At 39.2% G+C, this 22,922-nt stretch overlaps 1 protein-coding gene across 1 annotated transcript in view; it reads right to left on the bottom strand.

Moving 5' to 3' along the window:
- vipr1b (vasoactive intestinal peptide receptor 1b) overlaps positions 1 to 22,562 on the bottom strand; it is a gene marked incomplete at both ends in the record, with an annotated part of 33,496 nt that extends 10,934 nt beyond the window's left edge. Inside the window, 5 exons of the mRNA XM_080515036.1 lie at positions 685 to 782; positions 3,513 to 3,613; positions 11,877 to 11,987; positions 14,651 to 14,741; positions 22,509 to 22,562. Coding sequence (XP_080371162.1) covers positions 685 to 782; positions 3,513 to 3,613; positions 11,877 to 11,987; positions 14,651 to 14,741; positions 22,509 to 22,562 — 455 coding nt within the window. The remainder of the gene's footprint in view (positions 1 to 684; positions 783 to 3,512; positions 3,614 to 11,876; positions 11,988 to 14,650; positions 14,742 to 22,508) is intronic.
- Positions 22,563 to 22,922: the final 360 nt, after the last annotated feature.

Raw genomic sequence — 22,922 nt, forward strand, 5'->3', positions numbered from 1 at the left:
GAGGAAAGAGTGTATTTATTTACTTTACTTTTTGCAAAGAATTGAAAGGTAGAGAGAGAGAGAGAGAGAGAGAGAGAGAGAGAGAGAGAGAGAGAGAGAGAAAGAGAGAGAGAGATCGTGAAGGATTTCAGCAACGTATGCACATTGTGTTCAGGGTCAGAGGGTTGCGCACAAATGCTTTTGTAACTTTCCTCATTGTTAACTAATCAGTGATGCACACAATCAATAACATGCATTTTTTTCAAAGAATTCAATGATTTTCTGTGAGTCACCAACATATAATGTCTATTCATTGCTGCTTCAGAATTAGATGCTGCGATCTCCAGTGACTTCCATTAACTATATGTTTAAAATTAACCCCATCTCTCACAGACAAAACATACCGGTTTCTTTAATCCCACGATATTTCAGATGTCAAAGAAAGATCAAAAGACGTATAGTTTGACTATTTAATTTGAGTCTTTCTTCTCAGCATTCAGTTTAATATTTGGGCGTGAAGCTGCACTGATGCAAAGCTGTTTGATATTTGAAGCGTGAAACTGTGGTGGAGTCAATGCCACATCTCCCAGTGGGAATCAGAGTTGCTGTGCTTCAGTGTAGAAGTCAAGAACACATTCAGCAACACACCTACTGCAGGCAATAATGTTTAAGAAACAGGTAATTTCGTACAGTAGGTTTACCTACCTGAAGATGCAGAGGATCACAATGGCTGTAGTAAGAGAGATGAGCGAAACACTGTGGCCGATTGTGTAACCAATCTTCACTTGCCAAAAAAACTTCCCCTGCTGAAAAAGATATTGAAATGAGTACAAATCTAATCAAAATGAATAATACACTTTTTTTTTTCCAAGACTGAGGTGTACATAGGCTGAGATTTTAACATCAACATGCTGTTAGAGAAATCTATTTGGACCTGTTTAACAATTTAAAAATATCTGTTTTCATTCATATCTGTATCAAGCATCTGTTCTGTTATCGAGAGTCAAAACAGTCAAAACCTCAAAACAGGCGATAGTGAGAAACTGTCTGTTTCCCCAACAGACATTATATTCAAATGAACTTTACAGAAGAGATACACTGACTAAAAGTAAATCCATCCATCCATCCATCCATCCATCCATCCATCCATCCATCCATCTATCCGACGTAATCAGACATACACTTTACCAACACTCTGGTAGGATAGAATAGAATAGAAATACTTTATTAATCCAAGTGGGAAATTCTTGAGACAATAACAATAACAAATAAAAAATTAAGCTTTTGTCATGTGAACATTGTGTCTATTTTAATAATCCATTTATCTAGCAAAGAGAATTAAAATGGGCAAATACTGAGATGCAAAAAAAAAAATGCTTATAATTAAAAATTAATTTACAATTCGTTGTGCTTTCAATTAGATTAAGACTATAATCATGTCTCACATGCTGCTGTTGAGGATCATCACAGCAACTTGTAATGTGACATGTGCTGCAACTCCACAGGAAACACCAGAGTGAATAAAGCAAAACTAATCTGAGTCTTTGTCGATCTGGGATTATGGGAACATCATGGTTAACAGGAAATGCTGATCTTAACTTAATGGCTCCACTGACCTGTAAGTGTTGTAAGTAAAGCGTAGTCAAGCTCCTGTGTCTTTCTCTCACCTCCTATGAATCAATACCGCAGGATTTACTGCCGCACTTCAATCTAACACTTATCAGACACGGCATAAAGGAGAATTGGAGTTTGGAGAGCTGGCTGGAGCTCACCAACTCTCTGATCCGCTCAGAGCGGCCTGGCTGTGTTCCTGCCACGGCACTGCATGATTTGTATTTGATGAAAATGAGAATAAGAGCTCTGCATCCTGAAACACACACAGACATCAAGTATGCAGGAAGGCGGACATCAAATTCCTTTTAGAGTACTTCACCAGGCAGGTCCCTCCTGACTTCCTATGTGGAATACTAATGAGACTGCGTCTGTGACTCAGAGAGCAGCGCACCCACCACCAAAGCTTTTACCACCCTGTAGTGCACTTCCACTCCTTGCTCCATCTTTGTCAACACAGGAAAGATTAGCTCTCTGCGGTAAAAATAAACTACATAAGACCAACATTTGCTGCATTTAGAATCATCCAACCCAGGGAGGCATCATGAATAACCTCTAATGACTCATAATGCCTGATAACAGGCGCAGGAATTATTAACTGACCTGCCCTCGTCAATGAAATCAAATGTGTTTCACAGACTCAAAGAAATGCTGAATTGATATACTTGTTTTTAATATTGCCAGCTTTAAGGGCGTGAAGTGATCAACTTAAAGGAAGTAATACTTTTTTGGGACGTACAAACGTACCTCAGCTTCTTTGTTGCAAGATAACTTTTGATTTCTATGAGATCCTCAACATGATTGTGTTTGATTTAGAGGAGAAGTCGTGCGACACACTGTGGTTGAACTTTTATGATTTTACTGTGGCCATCAATGGATTTTGGAGACATCACGTATCTCTGGGGTAAAAATATGGATATGAGAAATATACACGCTTAATTGTATCAGCAGCAGCAGGAAAGAAATACAAGTATAACACGTGTTTCCCATCCTGTCCTCAGACCAATGTGTTATTATATTATTTTATGATAAATCTATTTAGCACTTTAAAACTTGTTTTGACAGAAGATTTTCCTGAAATGTGGTGTTCTTTCTTTTCATGCAAACAGTAAAGTACAGTAGAACCTCTGATCGGGATGCATTAAAATCAAAGGGCAAGTGTCCCTTGAAGACAGATGTCCTCTCTGTCCTCTCATGAGGGACTGATCATGAAGACAAATTGTAGGACAAGTTGATATTGAAAGAACCGAACATCAAATATGTCATGGTATGGTATAACAATCACAATTTACAAGCAAATAAAGAGTCAGACGGCTCAGAAGTCCTGAAATGAAACATAGACTGCTTTAGGAAAGGTGGACAACGCCGGGCAGCAGAAGTTGAGATAGTTTCTGGAACGTTTTGTTACGTTATGGAACTCGCATGGACATGAGTCCAGAGTGCAGTGGAGTATGGATGCGATCGTGTGCGCGCCCTTGGCCCGCACACAGTCTGCGGACACACAATGTGGACATCATGGAGGGGCTGACGGAGAGGAGCGGCGATCATTCAGCTCTCAAAACGAATCTCCTGACACCACAATGTCTGAATATTCCAATAATCGGGTCCACTTGTCAGAGGTTGTACTGTACTAAGACAAAGATGTGACATGAACACATCAACGGTTTTGTAATTGGAGTTGTACATTCAGTCTAAGTGCAAAATGCTCAACCACTTGAGATACACAGCACCCGAAAGAATTGAATGAAAGAAAAATAGAGCCAATGGACAAATGGCAGGGTTATGAAACCATCAATCAATACAGCTATTTTCCAACAACGCCCACCCACAGCGAAAAGAAAAGATGTTCCCGTTCAATTTTTTTCTGCCCACTGCTTCTTCACAGCATTCATTTACCATGGGAACACGACTTAAACACTCACATCGTCACTCGTGCCATTGAGGTTATAGCCACAGTTCACAGCGATGTCAATGGGATGCATCTCGGTCCAGCCGTCTGGTGTGCAGGCTTTGGAGAGATTACCTGCAGATGGAGAGGGAATGAAAAGGTCACAAGCACCCAAACCCCGCATTTCTCTTTAATAAACCTGGCAACTCCCAACAAATGTATTCCAACGTTCCCGTGTGCTGTGACCTCATACTTGCTTGTTATGTCACTGCCAACAAACTCCAGAGTGCTGCAGAACACTCCCCAGCAAGTGTGAGGCACTATTGACTTGTGCATTATCTGGTCCTACAGACAGGCACTTGGCAGACACAGATATTGACAAACTGATCCTTATCTTGTCACTCATCCTGCTCCAAATAAAGATCAGCATCCTCACAGGAAGCAATAGGATGCAGGTTGTATGAGGAAGGCCCTCTGCCAGCTTCACTCCTTTGTTGAGTCTTGCCAGATTACATTAATCACAAACCACTTCATGCTGTGTTATTACAAATAAATAATTTACAGTCCAACACATGATATGGAGAAACCCGAAATTCTTGCACGGCTGCAGCCTCCAACGGTGTGTGAATGGGTGAATGTGATGAGCTATGCGGCTGCTCACATGCTGTAAGGCGCTATATAAATGAAGTCCATTCGCCATTTCAAGCAAACGTGGTTGCAATTGTTGTTATAATGCCAAACGTACCATATTTGATACATTAATTTTTCAGCCCTACACATGAGCAGTGTGATATTATTTTCCCTTGAAAAACCTGATGTATATAATCAGATACATGCAGTGCACAGATACTCCAAAGGGGGGTAGTAATTCAATCATGAGATGGCCTTCCAAGTGACACTACAAGATTGCCATGACGCAGGAGTTGGACACAGGTGGTTTTTGAAGAAGAACTTTGCCAAGTTTGAAAAGGTTAAGGTAAGAAAAAAACATTACAATTTTAACTGAAACATCAATAGGAAGAGTAACTGGGTTGATGCAATGTGAAAATACTTAAAATTTCATAATCTATGTTTTAGTAAAATCGTGTTGAGGCAGGTCTATAAAGTCATGTAAGTCTAAATCAGTCAATTGTAGTCAAGCAACATACAGTCTTTATATTTTTAAATTACATAATTTGGTACATTTAGAGTAAAACAACTAGATATGTAACTTGTATCATGATGATTGATGACTATTGCTTGATATGATCGCTTGTAACTTCCTTTTGATTACTGCTTTTCACTAAAAACTGTTAATTCAAATAAAATAACAATTTGTTTTTGTGTGCATGTGTGTTTTTAGATGGCAAAAAAAATAAAGTGTTGAAGATGCTCTGAAAATGATTATGGATGGAGGTTCCATTGGTGGATTTCTCATTACTGAATTATAGCAGCAGTTGTTATGTTTGGAATTACAAATTTGTTGGATTTATTTGTGTTTTATTATGTTTTTGTTTGTTCAAGAAAAAGGAATCTTTGAGCATGGTGACCCGATGTATCAAATATGACACAAATTGAAACTCTTGCTATTATTACTATTTCAAAAGCAGAATTTAACGGCGAGCTTCTTGACGTCACGTCAGATGAAGTGGCAGATGAGTGTGTATAGTCTCTTTAAAAAGGAACAACATGTCTTGAAATGTTGCCTGGTTTATTTTCACGTTTGAGTATTATGGGTTTTGAAGAGGTCTCTTTGCACTCAACATTAGATTTGACATTTTCCCCACATGTTGTGGTGTTTTTGAAATCCTGACTGTGATGAGCTCAGCTCATGAAACAGAGCTTTGAGGTCGATAGGGTGGTAATCTGCCTTATATTTCTTGTATTCCAACTATTGTCAGTGTGATTCTACACACTGACAAGATGCTGAAGAAGCCAGTAATATAAAATATTTTTAAAACGATTTGACTGATATGACAAAAGGTGACACTCAATATTAAATCTATCAAATTGTACTATGCCAGTAACCTGTGGGGTTACACAAGGTTTGGTTTTGAACACAAAATATTTGTACATTATTGAAATGATATATTAAAAAAAAGTTTTGATTCAGTACAAACAGATTCATTTTTAAATCTGTGGAGATAAAAAAAAACTGGCACTTATGACTTTCATTTGTTTAGTTTTTGAAAACTATCAGAACAGAATCTCTTTTATTATTTTATTGTTCCTCTTTCCACACCCATATGCTGTGGTATCATCTGTAGAAACTAGCTTCTCTTTGCACAGGAAACATTTCAATTACTGGATCCACAAATGGTCGAGACGAGGAGGAAAGCTTGTCTACCGCCACTGCTGAGAGCACAATTTCACAGACTGAAAGTCTAATCGTCAAATTCTCATGCAGGACGCAGGTTTTATCTGAATGCTGGCAGGTTGTGTAAGTGGAGCATGTGGGTAAAAGAAAACTCTGTTGCACTGGGTCATGGTCACCCGGGACAATACTTTCTTTTCACATGAGAAACCTCTTATAACATACTTACTGTAAAATGAAACTGGTTCCTGCCGTGTGGTGTGGTGAAAAACATCATTATTTCATCTTAGATCCTAAACTCAAGGTTTTTGTTTTTTTCTTGTGGTATGTGAGGACAATCCATCAGGATGCTGACTGAAGTCGAGTACAAATCTCACATTGTAAATTGCATACAAATCCCTCACGTGATAGCAATGATTGATTAGATATGGCCACACACAGTGTAACATCGTCAATGGCTGCATGTTTTCAAGTTTCCTTCTGTATCAAGGGCATCAGCTTCCCAGAGCTGACTTTGAAATTGATTTTGCTCAATTGAAAATTCCGCATTGAAACCTGAAACGTTTACAAGTTAAAGAATGAAACAATCTCCTTCTGATTCAAACTGCAGTATGTAGACAGATTTCTTATGAGCTTTGCAGGCATTTGGTTATAAATTACAAAACACACATTTTAATCTCTTACAGACATGTTAAGTCTCTACAAGGTTAAATACTTCTAGTCTGATATGGTGACTAAGCTCGGTAGATGATTTCCGTGTGCTTTGTCAAAGAGCTCCTTGTTTATCAAATTAGAGAAAAAAGTTATTTTTCTGCACTTTACATTTATTTTGCTGTGGATTCAGAGAGATTTATTGCAGTCGCAGTTTCAGTCTCAGCCTGTGTCTGGGAGCCCGCCAGAGGAGTTTACCACAAGCTGTTTCCATCCCAGTTATTTGCCGTCAATTTAAAATCCTTCCTATTTGCATGCATTGTTTGCAGTTCCAGTCAACAGCCCTGCCTTCACCATCACACGTTGACAGAATCTGCTATCGCATTACTGTGTTGAATTTCAGGAAGCTGTGCTTTTCAATACGTTTCCACAAATCCCCACATATACTTACTAGCAGTTATTAAGTTTCTCGTGACTTCACTGGTATTTGTGTATTTCCTACACACTTCAGAGCCTCACAGCGGTCTTGATGATATCCAAACGTATCCATCTTGGAGGCTCAGAGAAACTCATTTTCATTTTTAAATGTCTGTGCTGTGGAGTGGCTGGAATCTGTTGCACAACTTTCCTACAAGTCGCTGTATTTCCGGTGGCAGTTTGTTTATAGCGAGGCCGAAAGTCACCTGCCAAACGCAGCTCAGGTGCACAACACTGAAGGCACACAGCCGAGGACACTCAAAGTTGATGATCTGTCCTCTAAACATGCTAGTAAACAGTTCTTCAGACAAATCCTATACTCTTTTTTTTCTCTCTTTTGCTCTCTTTTCTCTCTGTTTCTCTCCGAGTGCAATGTTAGAATTGCCTTCCGGAACAGGCTCAGTCATGTGGCAAAAATTATTCTTATGTTCAGCTTTCAAGCTTTAAAAAATAAAAAGTCATTATTGTATTGAGGAGACTCTCCATCTGATCCACGTAAAGCTGTTCCTGAGACCACCTGTGAGCCAATACCCCCCCCAAAAAGCACAACAAAAAAAACACAATATATCTGAATACATCTGCATTAGCAAATCCTTGTTGTTTTATCCTTTGAAACTACATTTTTTAGAATTTCAGAAACATTATCTCCAATGTCTGCACTTTAAGAAATCATGGACACCACTAATGATTTGGAACAGACCTTGCAGTGAGACACGAGCGCTAACCAGTGTAAGTATTTTCATTTAAAATGAAGACAAAATGCACAATCCAGATTATCATCTGTGTACCATTTATTAATGAAAACATTTAACAAGATGACTGATGAGTCTCGGATGGAAGGGTCTAATCAGTTACCCGATCTTAATTGAAAAAAAATGCCTTTACAATGCGAGAAAGCAAGGGGTTCACATTATGACTGTACATCTAATTGTCTTGTTAATGTGGGCCAAAACCTTTAAGTTTTACATTTTCAACACTTTGTCACATCTGTCCCACAATATAGAAACTAAATGAGTCAAAAGATGTACGCCCAGCACTGACAGGGTGTACTGCATACTGTGGCTGGTGAGCACACTTTGGAGTGAGGCAAACATCTGCTGATGGAAGTGGTTTTACAAAGTGAAAGTCCCATTACTTTGCATCCAGTTGTGCCCTCAATAATCACATTTCTCTCCATCTCTCAGGACTGAGCTTTGACTTGCTGGGTCAAAGAGGCAGGAGCACGAGGAGACCAGGTAAAACTCTCAGAGGTGTTGAAAAGACGGAGCATATCCATCAGCACCAATTTAAAAATAACTCCTGGAGTGAAAGGGAAGAAGAAAAAAAAAGCTTTGCGGGGAGAGGTGTGGGTCGGGAGAAATTATTCAAGCTGGTCGAACACCATTTTCTTCAGTGCAAATGTGTTGAGTTTAATAACCCGTCATCCAACAATGAATTCAGACCTAATTTAGAACAAAGGAAACTAGAGATTAAATTTGATTCACAGAAACACATCAAAATGTGTCAACATGCAGTCAAAAATTAACGATAAGAGTTGGCTTTACAGTGAGCCGGTGAGAAAGGGTCAAACACGTGGTCACACCCTGAAATTGGACAATAATAGTGAGCAGACAGGTGTCTAATGAGGCGGCGTAGAAAGGTCTGAAAGGGCAATAACAGGCCTGATATATGAAGTAATAACATGGCAGAAGGGAAAAAAAGCTTAAAAGCCCATAATCCTCTGGGAATTTCAATCTCACCTGGCCTTGTAAGCTAAAAAATAATCATAATCTAAAAAAAAAATCTGACAATTTATATTCTTCGAATGAAGATCTGTTGACTTCTATTTCAAATGGTCATAATCGGAGAAAAAAACTCCTCCAAGACAACTGCCACCTCCACAGACTGGAGTTGATCACAGTGCGAGTTCCTCACCACCATTTCCATTCAAACTAATCACTAATTTACTGGGATAAGATTAATGGCCAAGAAGCATTGTTACAAACTAAGAAAAACAATTCCAACAAACACGTTTCCTTGCTGTTCGCGCATGCTTCACATAGGTATCTTCAAGCTGCGTTTCCCCTTTTTATATTTTCAAACCTCAGGAAGATTTGACTCTTTGGAATCTTGTGAAAACGAGTCGATTGAATCCTGGATGGGATGTTGAGAGACCCTGCTGGAGAGTCTAGACCAAGAGTTAAGAGGTGGTTTCCTGTTTACTGTAGAAAAAAAAAATCCATTTGAATGACCTCTTGATTGAGTGTTCACAACTCCATAAGTGGAAATTTCCTGACTATACATTCCAGGTCGCAACAATTGCTGCCATTTGTGAAACTCCAGGATGGGAATATTTCAGTTATTGTTCCCTTTTCTTGACGTGGCATTAAAATGCAGAAAGAATTCATCTATTTTTTTTTATAGCTAGGCACATGGAAACTGTGTTCTCACAGCTGAAATCGGTTGAATACAAATCACATGATGTCCTCAAGCCCAACCTGATGATCCATTTGAAGACGGGATAAAGTCCTGCAGTCAGAGTCGGTTGGAGTTGTGGGTCAAGAGCACCCGATGAAAACAAGCATAATAATTCCCACTGAATCACAGGTCAATGGTCATTTTTTGTGGGAAAATTATTTTCCAATTCAAGGCTTTGCAGATTTTACAAGTGTGGAACAAAAAAAGAAAATTTGAAATCCGATTTTATGTAAATGTGAACCTTCATTCTGTCCTTCAACATTTCAGGGGAAATAGTGTAATCAAGATCCATCTCATATGAATTAATTTTGCAGTATATTTTAAAAACGCATTTCTAAAATCAATGTGTGGAAACAAATGTCGTCACCTCTTGAAAATGTTCACAGATAAGGAAGAGCTTAGACGTGTACTTTATTAGAGAGCAATGTTTCCTTTAATGAGTGATGCATATTCAGTGAAATAACCACAACGAGAATCCAAATTGCCAAATTAGATATTTTGGAGGAAAACAGACTTAAATGAATAAGTCAGTGAACGTTCCACCATTTCTACCTTCAATAAGAAAGAATAATTTATCATTTAGGATCATTGGGAGGTGGAGCTGATCCCAGCTGACCATGGGTGAAGGCAGGATGCAACCGGTTCCATCATAGGGAAAACAGAGAGAGACAGATACTAATACCAACAGGCAATTTGAGTGATGCCAATTAACCCCAAACACATGGGGTTGTTTTTCACTGTGGGAGGAGACCAAAGAAAACTCAATCTAAAGATGGTGGTCAGATCCCTGAACTCCCCCAACATGTGTCAAAGTGTCTTCTGCTTGGCAAGGCACTGTATCCCAACATGCTCCCAGTGGTAATATCCTAGGAGAGCTCACCATGTTTGTGTGTGTGTAAATTACGATTTGTCTCAATGGGTGAATCTGACTTTATATAAAGTATGTTGCGACCGCTGAAGCGGTAAAAAGCAATATATCGGAGGATCCAGTTACCATTCAAAGCTGTCAGTCCAAATAAAAAAAGACTTTAAATGCTTGTGTGCAGTCTTGTTGTTATCTATGTGTGCATTATAACGGCTTCCCCCCATAATTCAGATACAATGGTCTGTACCAGGTCCAGCTTTCCTTTCAGTCAGCTGGGATTAACTCCTTCTTGTCGTAGCACTGATATGGATAAAGGTAATAACTGGGATGGATGAATGCAATCTTAGTTTATCTATCGATACCACAATTTACCTCAAAATAATAATAAAAAAAAAAATCCAACAACTTTATGTCATTTTCACTTTTGAAGACACAACCTCTCAAGTGTCTCCTGTGAGTTCGTATCTATATTGAAATCACTGGAGCTTTTGTTTTGTAGGAGCTATCCAGTGCAGACTGTTTAAAAGTCCAGCAATGACAGTGTCTGAGTAATTTTCTTCCTTTTCTTTTAATTTGCGCAGAGCCTCAAAGTCAACAATCCTTTGTTTGCTTTGGTCAGGTATGTGAAGCCTTGATAGCGCAGCTATTGAGAGGAAATTTGAAGATCTCCAAGCATTTATCGAGCCGATGCCGTGAAAGCAACAAGCAAGCAGCCGAGGCCCGGGAAAGCACACGGGCATAAATGGCAGAGAGGATTCTGAGAAGCAAGACAAGAGTGTGAAGAGATAAAGAAGGTGTAGGTCTCTAGTGAGGCCGCGGACGAGGTCAAAACGCAGTTAGTGATCTGAAATTTGTCAGTGAGGTAACACTCAGTGGATAAAGAGAAGAGAAATGTCGCCAGGAACCTTTGCTCATTGTCGAGGAACAAAAGCTGATTTGTAACATTTCTTTTTCTCATCTGTATGAATCATCATACGAATAATCACTGGGTCTGTGCTCTTATAACAATGGCTGAAAATTAGCTGGATTCTTCCAAGTTTTCGTGAGTTTGGTTTTCGTCAGTGGCATCACAGTGATCTTGCAGGAACCTTTATGGTGGCTTTGAGCCCTATTTCTAGGGTACTTTGTGTGGCGCTCTGGTGTTCGAAGCCCTGGTGAAGAGGAACAGTCTCTGCTTTCCACTCTTTGAACAATTATGCAAATGTAGAAAGTTGTGGAATATAATATTTTAGTTATGGTAATAACTACGATGTGTTGATGCTCTTATGAGTCTCATGGATCAGTTTCCACTTTCCAGTGAGCTGTTGGGGGGGGGGGGGTCCGATGATTTCATAATGATCCTATAATGTTTATTTGTATGCAGGAAACTCACTCCATCTATAATGTGTCTCAGGAATGTGTAAACACACTTTACAACATCAAAATATTGAAGATAGACAAATGTGAATGCACAAATGAACATGTTGTATATGTGTTCGCTGTCGACAAGATGATTGCACAATAGAGCCTGTTTTTGCATGCCTACCTTGAAATAAACTATTGCTTCACAGCAGAACTTACACGCATGTTGTAAATGTTTTAATGCATTGTTCTCAAACTGAAATATACGTACAAAAAACCCCAAAACAATAATAATGGAGAAAGGATGAGTTTACCTTTGTGTTGGTCGCTGAAGTAACTGAAGTACGTTGGGCATGTTATTGTTACCACTTCTCCAACGCTGGCCGACGGCCAACAGGCAATGTGGTCCCACATGCCTTGGCAACCTTCCAGGAGAAAACAATAACATGAATAAGGCATCACACAAATAATGATAGAGACACACGTGTTTATACAGCAGCAGTTTGTATGACACTGACCTTCTGGAGTGTCTTACACGGCTCCCTAAAATCTTATTTTATTAAGATTTTAGGGAGCGGTGTAAGACACTCCGGAAGGTCTTAATAAAACATTTACCCGTCAATTTTCGAAGTTTGTCACAACAAAGACTTCAAAAAGCAAGCACCAAAATAAGAAAAAGACCAAAAAAAACCCAAAACATTCTAAATAATCAGAAAATGCATAACGTATGACGTCAATGCCATTAGGAAGTTACTGTGTTACATCTAATATATGAATCCCTGCCCACTCTGATCAAAGTCTATACCATTCAAAGTAGAGGCAGCGATAGATTTCCAGCAATGTGAAGCTTCACTAAATATTCCAATTCTTCATCCTGTCATTCTGAGTTTCATGCAGTGGATCAGGCTGTGGCCTTGATGATGTGATGAGACACAGATGAAATTCATCACATCACAGCCTATTGATGTGATTTCAGAAATCCTTTGATAGAAACGTATGAAGCATTTAGAAACAGACCTTTGGAATTACTCGACACAGACTATATCTTTCACAAGTAAGTACCAATGTCCCTAATCTTTAACTCTACGTATTTTGGTTCCCACAATTTAAGTCCACAAAGGCACACATGCACATGCGCGCACAAATTGCAGCACTTGCATGTTACAACGCTGTAATATAAATTAAAAAAATTAAAAAAATTAATATATGAATGTTTTTTATCCAATGAAAATTATTGAAGCCATTAAACTCTGGAATTAAACCTGGTTGTGCAAGCATGTCTCCTTCTAGAGATGAATAATTGATGCTTTTTAGATGACGTCATCCCTTTAAAGACCTGTGCCCTGACAAATCGTAATTTGCGGTATTATGAATGTTGCATTCATCCCCAAGTGAGTAACATGCACTTCAAACAATCATAAAAGGATTCATGCAAATGTTGCCTCAAGTGCTAATGGGTTTCTTTTAAAGATTTGGCTCATTTACACTTAAATCTTGTCTTATACGTCTTTGGGTCATCTTAAATCACAGTCACACTCTTGAAAAGTGAAACCTGCTTTATCCAACAGGAATGTGCCTGCTACACCGAATAAGCTGTTGTTAGGGATGGTTTTTTCTTACAGCAGCTGGTTTGAAAACCTGCATGCGAACCAGCTTCTCTCTGTTCTGTGAAATGAAAATGACCAAGTCTCACTTAAATGGGTGTGAAATACAAAAATACATGCATTGCATGGGTACTTTCTGATGTTTCGATGCGCTGGAAATCAGGCCTCTATGGGCAGGGAGCTATTCTGCAGGGAAGTGAAACTGTCAGAAGACAGTTGACGTAGGTTTCACGACTATTAAAAATACTCTTACTTTCTTTATATGTCACAACTATAGGCTGCGGATGTATGTCTGCTGTCTCACATACATACAGTAAATGCTGTTAATTCATTTATTGGGGATGTGACCTCTGAGTGCAACTTCCACTACCTTCCTGTTGTGGAAGCAGATAGCAAAGAAGAAAAATGAGGGTCATTGAAGAGATAAGAAGAGCTGCTTCCACGTAAGTCACTCATGTATATTCACTTAATGCCTTATGCTGTATGAGTGGTATGTGTAGTTATTTCTTATTAAAATGAGAGCGAATGGATTGCACAGATATATTTTAATATAGATGAGTAACTTTAAACTCTGTGGGCCAAAGAAAAATACATTGAAAAAAAATCTATTTTGTCTAAATTGTTGCGCATATTTAAGAGCATGGGTGTATATTTCTTAGCCACTACCTTTTGCTTTATTTACCGTTTATTGACTGCAAGATACATAGTGGTTGAATTCATAATTTTATCAGACAATGATGTTTTATCAGATGAATAAAACAATTAAGGCATTTACCATGACTGAATTTGTATCCAGCTCATTACTCTTTATATTTGCCGTTAAGCAATTGTGAGGCTGTCATTTTTGTGCTCTGTGCCAACATTAAGTATGAGCTGCTACTAAACCTGCTATAATTAGCTTCAATGTCAAACTTGATTAACTTTGCAATGCATTTCAACAAAAAGATGTTTTTCAAGAAACGTCTTTGAGGAGTGATTTCCACCCCCCACCCCCCCTTGATTTCTGTGTGGATGGATACTATATGATCATGTTCAACCCAGCAGAGAATATTGTTCTAATGTATAAGTTTTATGGTACTATTGTAGAAAACCACATTGTGATTTCATATTTGATTAAGGAGAACACGTCGTTCACATGTACCAGTTTCCTTCCTTGAGGCTTTCAGGAAATATTTCAATAAAATGAAAAATGAAAATTGTAGGCTTGAAAACCTGAAAACATGCCGGCCAGCGCCACAAAAATGTGTCAAATGTGTCGGAGGGCTCAGAGCCGGCCGACATCAAGAGCTTCAAAATAACATAACAGGCTTTAACAGAGCTGAAAAGAGGTCAAACTTTCTACTGGCTGGGAAAAGCCGTCACAGAGCTGACTTGTTTACTGTAATACTAGATACTGAATCTCTGTCTGTTGACATCTAAAAGTACACCATAATCACTCTTTTTGTGTTTGAAACTGTTTGCAGAAATATGTTTTCAAGAGTAACCTGAGGTGACGTTCCCAGAGGTGCTATTTTCACAGCGCTCTTTCTCCAGCTCGATCTCATTCACCACGTCGCACATCTGCATCGACGCCACCTGTGAAAGGGGTGGGGAAAAAAAGCAAATTTAATAAATATAAGAAATCATTGCAATCAGTAACTCATATTCGGTGAAGTTCAAGCAAGACGTTAGATGACAGAAAACATCTGCTGATAAATATTTTTTAATATCTACCCGAAGCGCATTGCTGCGACTTTAACTTTTATTGCTGTGTTTACCCATTAGAATGAACCCCCAGACTGTAATACAGGAAACACACAGAAATAATCTCGCTGTCTAAAATCCAAACAGAGCTCCTTCTTGTGAGGAAAATAGATGCTATCATGCAAATGGATTAGGAAGCGGAGAAGCAAGTAATCTACTGCTGTTGTTCATCTGTGTCAACAGAGGCTGAAAAATGCAAGCCGACAGTGGCGGGTCAGTGGAAATGTGTGAGATGAGCAGCTCGGAGCTTCAGAAGGTCAGGGGAGAAAGAAAAAGAGGGAGAAAGAAATCAGGATGAGGCAGAGTGGAACATACATGAACTCCCAGGGAGGAGCTTTGCCCTGCACCAGACTGCCAACGCTAAGATACTTGGCATGACTCAAAGCAGAAAAGGTCACGGAGAGAGGATCTTTGCAGCACAATGCACTCGATCTATTTACAAATGTATCACTGTTGTTCTCTAATTGGCCCGTATAGATACCTTTATTCTTTCTTTGGCGAGTCCCAGCCATGTTGGAGCTGTCAGACATGAGATGATCTTCATCAATCACTCTGAATAGTCCTGTTTAGTTGAGCCTCCAAAGATGCAACATTGCTGAAAACAGCAGGCTGTGGTCAATGAACGGCGCATCACGGGCAAGACAAGTACCCCAATATATCACTGAAGATCAACTCTCAGGGCAACAACCAGCTAACAAGTGTATATACAATATGGTCATGTGTTCAATTATGTAAAATAAAGCCAAAAGTCCATCATTGGAACAGAAAATCAACATCTGCAAAGTGTTCATCGTGCAGCACTTCCTCTAATGCATCTTGTAAAAAATGGATCAACTCAATAGTACCGCATGTCAACATCCTTTAACCGGCTCAATCAAAATGATCACAAGCTTCACCGCTGTAATTTCAGTTCAATCTTTTGCTCCCAATTAATTCAACTTTAGAACTTGATGAGGAATTTTGAGGAAGTGTGAAATTGGGATATTTTAGTGTGATACCGTCGCTTCACATCACTGAATTGCAGCTTCGAGTCGTCTTTTTATGTCGAGTTTGCAAGTTCCACCTCTGTTTAGGCCACTTACTCCAACCCTGAAGACGTGATTGTTTGAGAAATGCAGGGTGTGTCTGTGGTGCAGTCATCATTGCACTCTGCATGAGCATAAGAGGGATGAATAAATGTTGAAATTTACTAAAGACAACACTTTCTCTTGCATGTACTGTTTCAGGCAATGATCTCAAGTTTCAGTTTTTCAGTTCGCATTACTTGGATATTCAGCTTCATCGTCGGGGACAGTTTTCCTGTGTTTCTTGACAAAACAGCAAATCTCTCTCGTCACCGTCAATTTAACAGTTTTGCAGTGGCAAGAGCACTACTTTCATATAGCTACTGTTATGTTCTTTAAATAGTACATAATTACACCTATGTTATCAAACATAAACAAGAACAATTACAAAGTTGTTTTTGAAAAAAATAATTCTTTTTTGACTAGACATGTTTAATGCGCATTTTTAAAAACCCAGTAAAGTATTTAAAAATGAAACCATGCTGTGGTAGCAAAAATAGCAAATAAAATGATTTGTTACAAAAAATGCTTTGAGAAGCTTTGGACATTAGTATAAGTTGTACATGTCCTGGAATTGACTTACGTTTTTACAAGTAGTAGAGAGTAGAGTAGAGTAGAGTAGAGTAGAATACCAGCTGCATGGTGGCGCATATTAAATGGTGTAAATTGCACTAAAGTATAACTTTAGTACAAGTACTCCAAACTAGTTTCAAAACAGTATAAATAATATTATTTATATAAATGTAAAAATAGTATGTATTATGTATTTGGAATTCGACTCTTACATCCCTTCATTTTTGTTTCGGTAAATATAGAAAAACACTAGCTTTTTCTTCGATAGTCCTCCCTTGTAAATTGCAATAAACACACTACAATTCTGTAATTTGTTGTAGAGTCTGTACGTGATCCTCGAACAAACAGTGACTCCTTTTAAAGCAGCAGTGGCAAACGAGACAAATGAGTTCACATTACTTTGTGTGAGTTGAAGCCATTGCCTGGCTCGCTCTCATCCAGCGCGGGTAAGGTCGTCCTGACACCATCATCATCCACACAACTTTGCTCACAGGAGTTCTTGCCCAAAACTGATTACAGTGGAGAATCCAGCATATCCTGAAGTAATAGCAGCAGCTCACGCTGGGAGGCAGGAGATAAATCTGCTAACTGCGGCTGAGCAGAGATACACGGATACAGGAGCAAATCTCATGTTGGTAAGACCCTGTGGTAACCTTATCTGTGATTAGCATTGAACTGACTGGAGGGAATTGTCATGAGAGAAGGATATGAGACCAAAAGCCTCCCCCCCCAGAGGGAGGATGCAAACATCACAGTGTGGCGTCAGTTTTTTGGTGCATGCTCGGTTACAGATGTTTATCCTGTGTGTACTGATTTAATGTCACGCCTCTAATCCAAATGTCACAGGGAGGTAATTCCAGTAATATTCATTAACGGTTATTTAAACAGCTCTTTTAAAACGATATGTACAGATACATTTTTCTTTTTTCAACATGGTACCTTGGAATAAATCAAATGTATCCTCAACTGTGTGGGAAATCACAATTACTGTACCTCAATTTGAAGAACACTATATGGACAACTTGATTTAAAACTGGTTAAATCAAAACCAGCAGTTTTATAACAAACTCACTTTTGATGCACTCTATATTTTCTGCTTTGCTTCACATTTCGACATTTTACTGTAATGCGCTGACATCCAGAGCTTGGATATGAGAAATGCCTTTTCATGTCATTCCTGTTTTATATTTTATCATTTTGCCATGTTTGGTCTCTCTGGGTTAAATGTCGGATTTAACGGGTGCTCGGCCGACATGCACCATAGCTTTCGCCCGGCGTTGACTGGAATTGTTGGTGGAGGACACTGACATGTCATGAAAGTAATTGACAAGTTGACACAATGGGTTTAGTCTCAGACGAGTCATATTATTCAGCTTTTCAACACTTTCACATGAGTTAAAAAATGTTGTATTCAAAGTTTATTGCCCCCAAATCCAACTTTTCTTTGATTTTTCAGCCATTTTAGATCATATGAGCTGCATTCACAATCTGCTGTGTCTGTGCAAGCTGGACTGGCTCCGCCCGCATATGCCCATCTTGGGAAGAGAACGAAGTACTTGCTCTCATCCTTCCATGTGCCAGAGCAGAGCTTATTTTCAAACATAAATCTATAGGACAATACTGAATCATTCTGTAGGGACTGTTTAAAGAGTGGTGCTGCTTTTCAGCCCACTTGCTATTATTGTGTTATAATCTTAATTGTAAGTCTTATCCAAACACGCTATTACCTCACCACTTTTTTTTGTTGAAGAAATGTTGTTAAAATCACAAAACAAAGGCCACTGGTACATCTTAGTACATAAATACACCATCCTAACAAGGTGTAACCTTTATATTCAGCATAAGCCAAAATAATAAATTCGGGCAAACAGTACATCTGAAAAATGACTTCCACTTGGAATTAACCATTTAATGGTTTGTTTCCACAAACCAGCAAATTATTAAGAGTGTTTTTTGGTATTTACCAGCTAAACAGATAGAGCCTTTCCTAGACGAAGTATGAATGCAGGGAGCTGTTTTGTGTTATCTGGCTTTGAGAATGTGACTCACTTGCAACCAAAACTTTCCCCAAAACCACTAATGCTGCATCAACATGAGGGAAATAGAAGCAAAATCCCTCATCAGGGAGATAAACAGACATGATAGAGGAATATGTGCAAGGTCTTATACTGCAGGCTCCTGGATCAGGCTTCCTTCTTCACTTGAATGTAGTTTATTAGTTCATATTACTCTGCATATTGTGGATAAAGCCAGAATACACACAGAGGGAGACCAGTGGTAAAACAATCACCACAGTTGGCTGTGTGGGATTGATGATGGTGGTTGAATTTCTTCATCAATATACTCGCAACAAACGGGGGCGATGTGTCGTGACAGTGATTTATAAACCCGCTCAAAATGCAGAAGACAAAAATTAAATGCCCGGCCACCTGAGATGCTGCAATCGTACCAATTGCGTATCAGGTTTGGACAGCCTAACCATGGAGATTACAGTACCGGGCAATGAATCAAACTGTCAGTCCTAAAGTATGCAAATGATAAGTGGACCTCTGTATACCCTTACACACACACACACACACACACACACACACACACACACACACACACACACACACACACACACACACACGAGAGCTGTATATTGTCATTTATAGCGGCTTGCCTTGTTTGAGAACAAGATAATGATCAGAAAATAAAGATGAGAGGAGTCGACAGAAAATGAGAAGAGAAATTCACGTCCATGTGAAGCCACACACTGCAGAGTAATCTGCTTATTTCCTTCTGACACACCGCTGGAAAGCAACTTGTAAGTTGATTAGCTGATGAGCAAAGTTAATTAAGGATTTATATTTTCTCAGCTGGATTAACATGAACGCACGAACCTGCAGTATGCACTGTTCAAACTCTCTGCACTGTGCGTAAACTGTACTCCCCTCACTGTAGTTGAGAAATACATTCATTTTTGGAAACGTGTTCATTTGAGTTTTGCCAAGAGTGAATAATACAAATAATCAACGCGGTTCTCAGACCAGTGCGTGAAGAGTTAACTGAGAGGTGGAAGTCAAAGCTCAGCTGAGCGTGAAGGACAAACAGGTGGTGCAACAGCCTACAGCGTACCAAAATAATGCAAAGCAGCACCTGTGGGGCTCAGTAATTGACATGCTGTTTCCAGTTTGTTATTCTGTGCGCCGACACCTAATGTACATGCTTGAGGATGTTGTTTGATGAGTGCAGTAATTTTATTTGTGGATTTAATTCGATCTTCACCTAATTTTAATTCAAAGGAAATCAGGTTGCATCAGAGTGGTTCTGTACATTCATCCCCTGTCAGGTTCAGTTAGATTTACTTCTGTCATCACGGCAGCCATGGCTATGGCTGTTTGAGTGTCATCTCAAAGAGTACAATCCTCCATCCGTCCGTATGTCGACATGTCCTAAGTCTTTGCTCAGTGTAACTTTAAAGGTAAGGTATATGAAATTTCAGTAGATTCACATGTTGGTCTTCAGTCCATCTCTTTTTGATTTTTTTTATTAGAGCCATTAATAGGCCAAGCAGATTATTAATGCCCAAACGTTGCAGCTTCTGTTATGTTTACTAGTTTTGAAAAATTCTCTGTATCTTGAAAAAATATATAGTTTGAATAGTTTGCGGGGGAAGGAAAGAAAATGAATGGTGAAACACCCTTCAAACATTTGCATGCATGTACACGTACACTCACTCTCTTTTATGTTTGAACAGTTATTCCTGTGGCCCTCTGTTGTTCAGAGAGAATACCAGAAGTTACGTATTGCTTCTCGTAGACGTGCTGAAGACAGAAAGTGGATCTTCTCACTTGTTTTGTTACTTTGCTGAAGCTTAACCTTTAAATATGCAACCACGAGAGCTCTATCAATCATTTTCCTCCACTTTCATTCTTTGCTAACTCGTTTAATCTGATCATTAAGTTTCACATTTACAAAGCAAGCACAAACGTTATATTGATCTTTTTGCTGAACTCTTAGGAAAATTTTAAAAAGTAAACATATGATGCTAATTCCATATGAGCGTTAGTGACAGTGAAGTCAAAAGTATATCTTCTTCACAAGATCATACAGTTAGTGCCAGGACAATCAGTATATATACATTTGTAAGAATGTATCTCTAAAAACTGTACTATCAGGTCTATATGCACAACTTGATTATTAATTTTACTCAATAAGACATTTGTAGAACTGGTAGCCATCCAGTATTACCCGAGTTTGTCTACTTTTTCTCTGCACAGAGTTTGTTTTCACATGTTTATGTCCACCTGTTGATGATGGGCTGCTTGCTGTTTTGTACACACAGCAGGGCAGTTTTAACCAAACAGAGAAGACTCAACTTACACGGAAAAGAGAACTTGTACAAGGACACAAGAATGACCCCGTGGAGATTTCTTTTTTTTTGGTTTTGGTTCTTCTGATCCATTTAGCTTCCTCTCGTCAACTGGGATTGACTTCAGTTAATCCTGAGTTTGACAAAGCAGTAAAGAGGACGGATGGACGGACCACACCACTTTTGCAACACAAATGGACGTCTCTAACCACTGGTTGAAAATGTATTTTAGTTCCTCTTACTTGGCTTGGTGTTTATAAGAACAAGAGGAGGAAAAGTCATTAATGGCCACCCTCTGTGCTCTTTTCCACCGCCTCTTATCTGCACAGTGTTGAATCGATGACAGTGACATCCAGCCATTAACATGTACTTTTTAACCACTTACAGGATTTTCCATGCCCCCTTGAAGACCACATTTCCTCACTAGATATATTGATGAAGCCTGTCAGGGTGTGTTATTGTAAAACAGGACTTTAGAAAAGACACACCAGTAAACCCTTTAAGAGCTACTGATGTATGTCAACTCAAGATGTTTCTGGCTGATCGGAACTGTCGGGCCAGGCAAGACGTCTGAGCGTTGACAGAGGTGAGGAGGAAGACATTTTCTCACAGTCACTTAGATGTTAAGAAGCTATTCTGCTTGAAAAGAGCCTCCCTGGCAAGCATTAAAAGAAAACACGCAACGTGTCATTTGACTAAAATAATTAGTCTCAGTCCATATTGAAATCCAGATGTATTTCTGACTTTCTTTTCTGCATTTCTGAAATTGTCCAAAAAAAATAAATCATATACACTCCACAGAAACTGTAGCGATGCGAGAAACAGATAAACATACTCCTCTTAGAAAAAACGATCCCAAGAGTACTTGTGGCACCCCCTATTAGAGATAGTATTTTGGAAAGAATTAGACATCACAAGAGATTACTCTTGGGTTCCATGCACAAAACGAAAAGACCAAACCTAAAGAGACAAGCAAGTCATATTAAATCTCATGTTATAGATACCTATTTGTGTCAAATCAAATGTGAAATAGGAGCAAGGAAGCATATATCTCCCACCTTGCACACAAAGCCCCACTGAGACTAACCACAGAAACGGTGGCAATGAAACAGGGAGATGTGTGACAATGTGACAGTGATCAACAGCTTCCCAACCGGAGACAATACAAATACTGAGGCAGCAAAAATGTAGTTGAGTTAAATTACTCTATTCATATATATCTTTCAGAGACATAGTGCTCTGTGTCTTTCACAAGATATCCAAGCATTCACTATAAATGATGTTATTGATACATCAGCAGTAAGACGTCAGAGGCAGCCTGATGGAAATACTTGTCTCATCATCTTGGAAAGCAAATGTTATGAAACTATGAAAGATGAAAGACTTATGGATAACAATGCATTTTATACGACTTTGTGAGCACATTTCATTCATATAGATAGATAGATAGATAGATAGATAGATAGATAGATAGATAGATAGATAGATAGATAGTGTGTGTGTGCCAAACAATCCCAAAGTTTTCTGAGCTATAATGAAGTTACGCACTGGGTTCAAACTTAAATAGAATTTTAATGGTATATAAAGTGATCACAAAAAGAGGCTTACTTTTGGCAGATGTCCGCACAACAGGAGCAGCCCCAGCAGCTGTGAGAGATCCATCCTGTTCTTAGTTATGGTTATAGTTTTCTTTTTGGATGACTCCTCGGGGGAAGAAACGAAAAGAAAAAAGCAAGGCAACTATAGAAAAACATTAAAAAAAAAAAAAAAAACAAGAAACAAAAAAAAACCAACAACCGCCGACTGTGAAGGAGGGAGAAGAGAGCGACAGAAGGTGCGTCAGTGTGTTGAGATGTGTGAGGAGACGCGCTGCTGCCGCTCCATCGGATTGCGCTCCTCTGCGCGCGGCGCGGCGCGCTCCTCCTGCAGAGAGCTGCGGCGGACGGTCGGCTTGTACCCGCCCTCCACTCCCCCCCTCTCCCGTTCACAACTCCACACGCCGCCTCACGGTCCCACCAGTCC

This window comes from Blennius ocellaris, assembly GCF_963422515.1.
Source record: "Blennius ocellaris genome assembly, chromosome: 19".
In the NCBI taxonomy this organism is placed as follows: Eukaryota; Metazoa; Chordata; class Actinopteri; order Blenniiformes; family Blenniidae; genus Blennius; species Blennius ocellaris.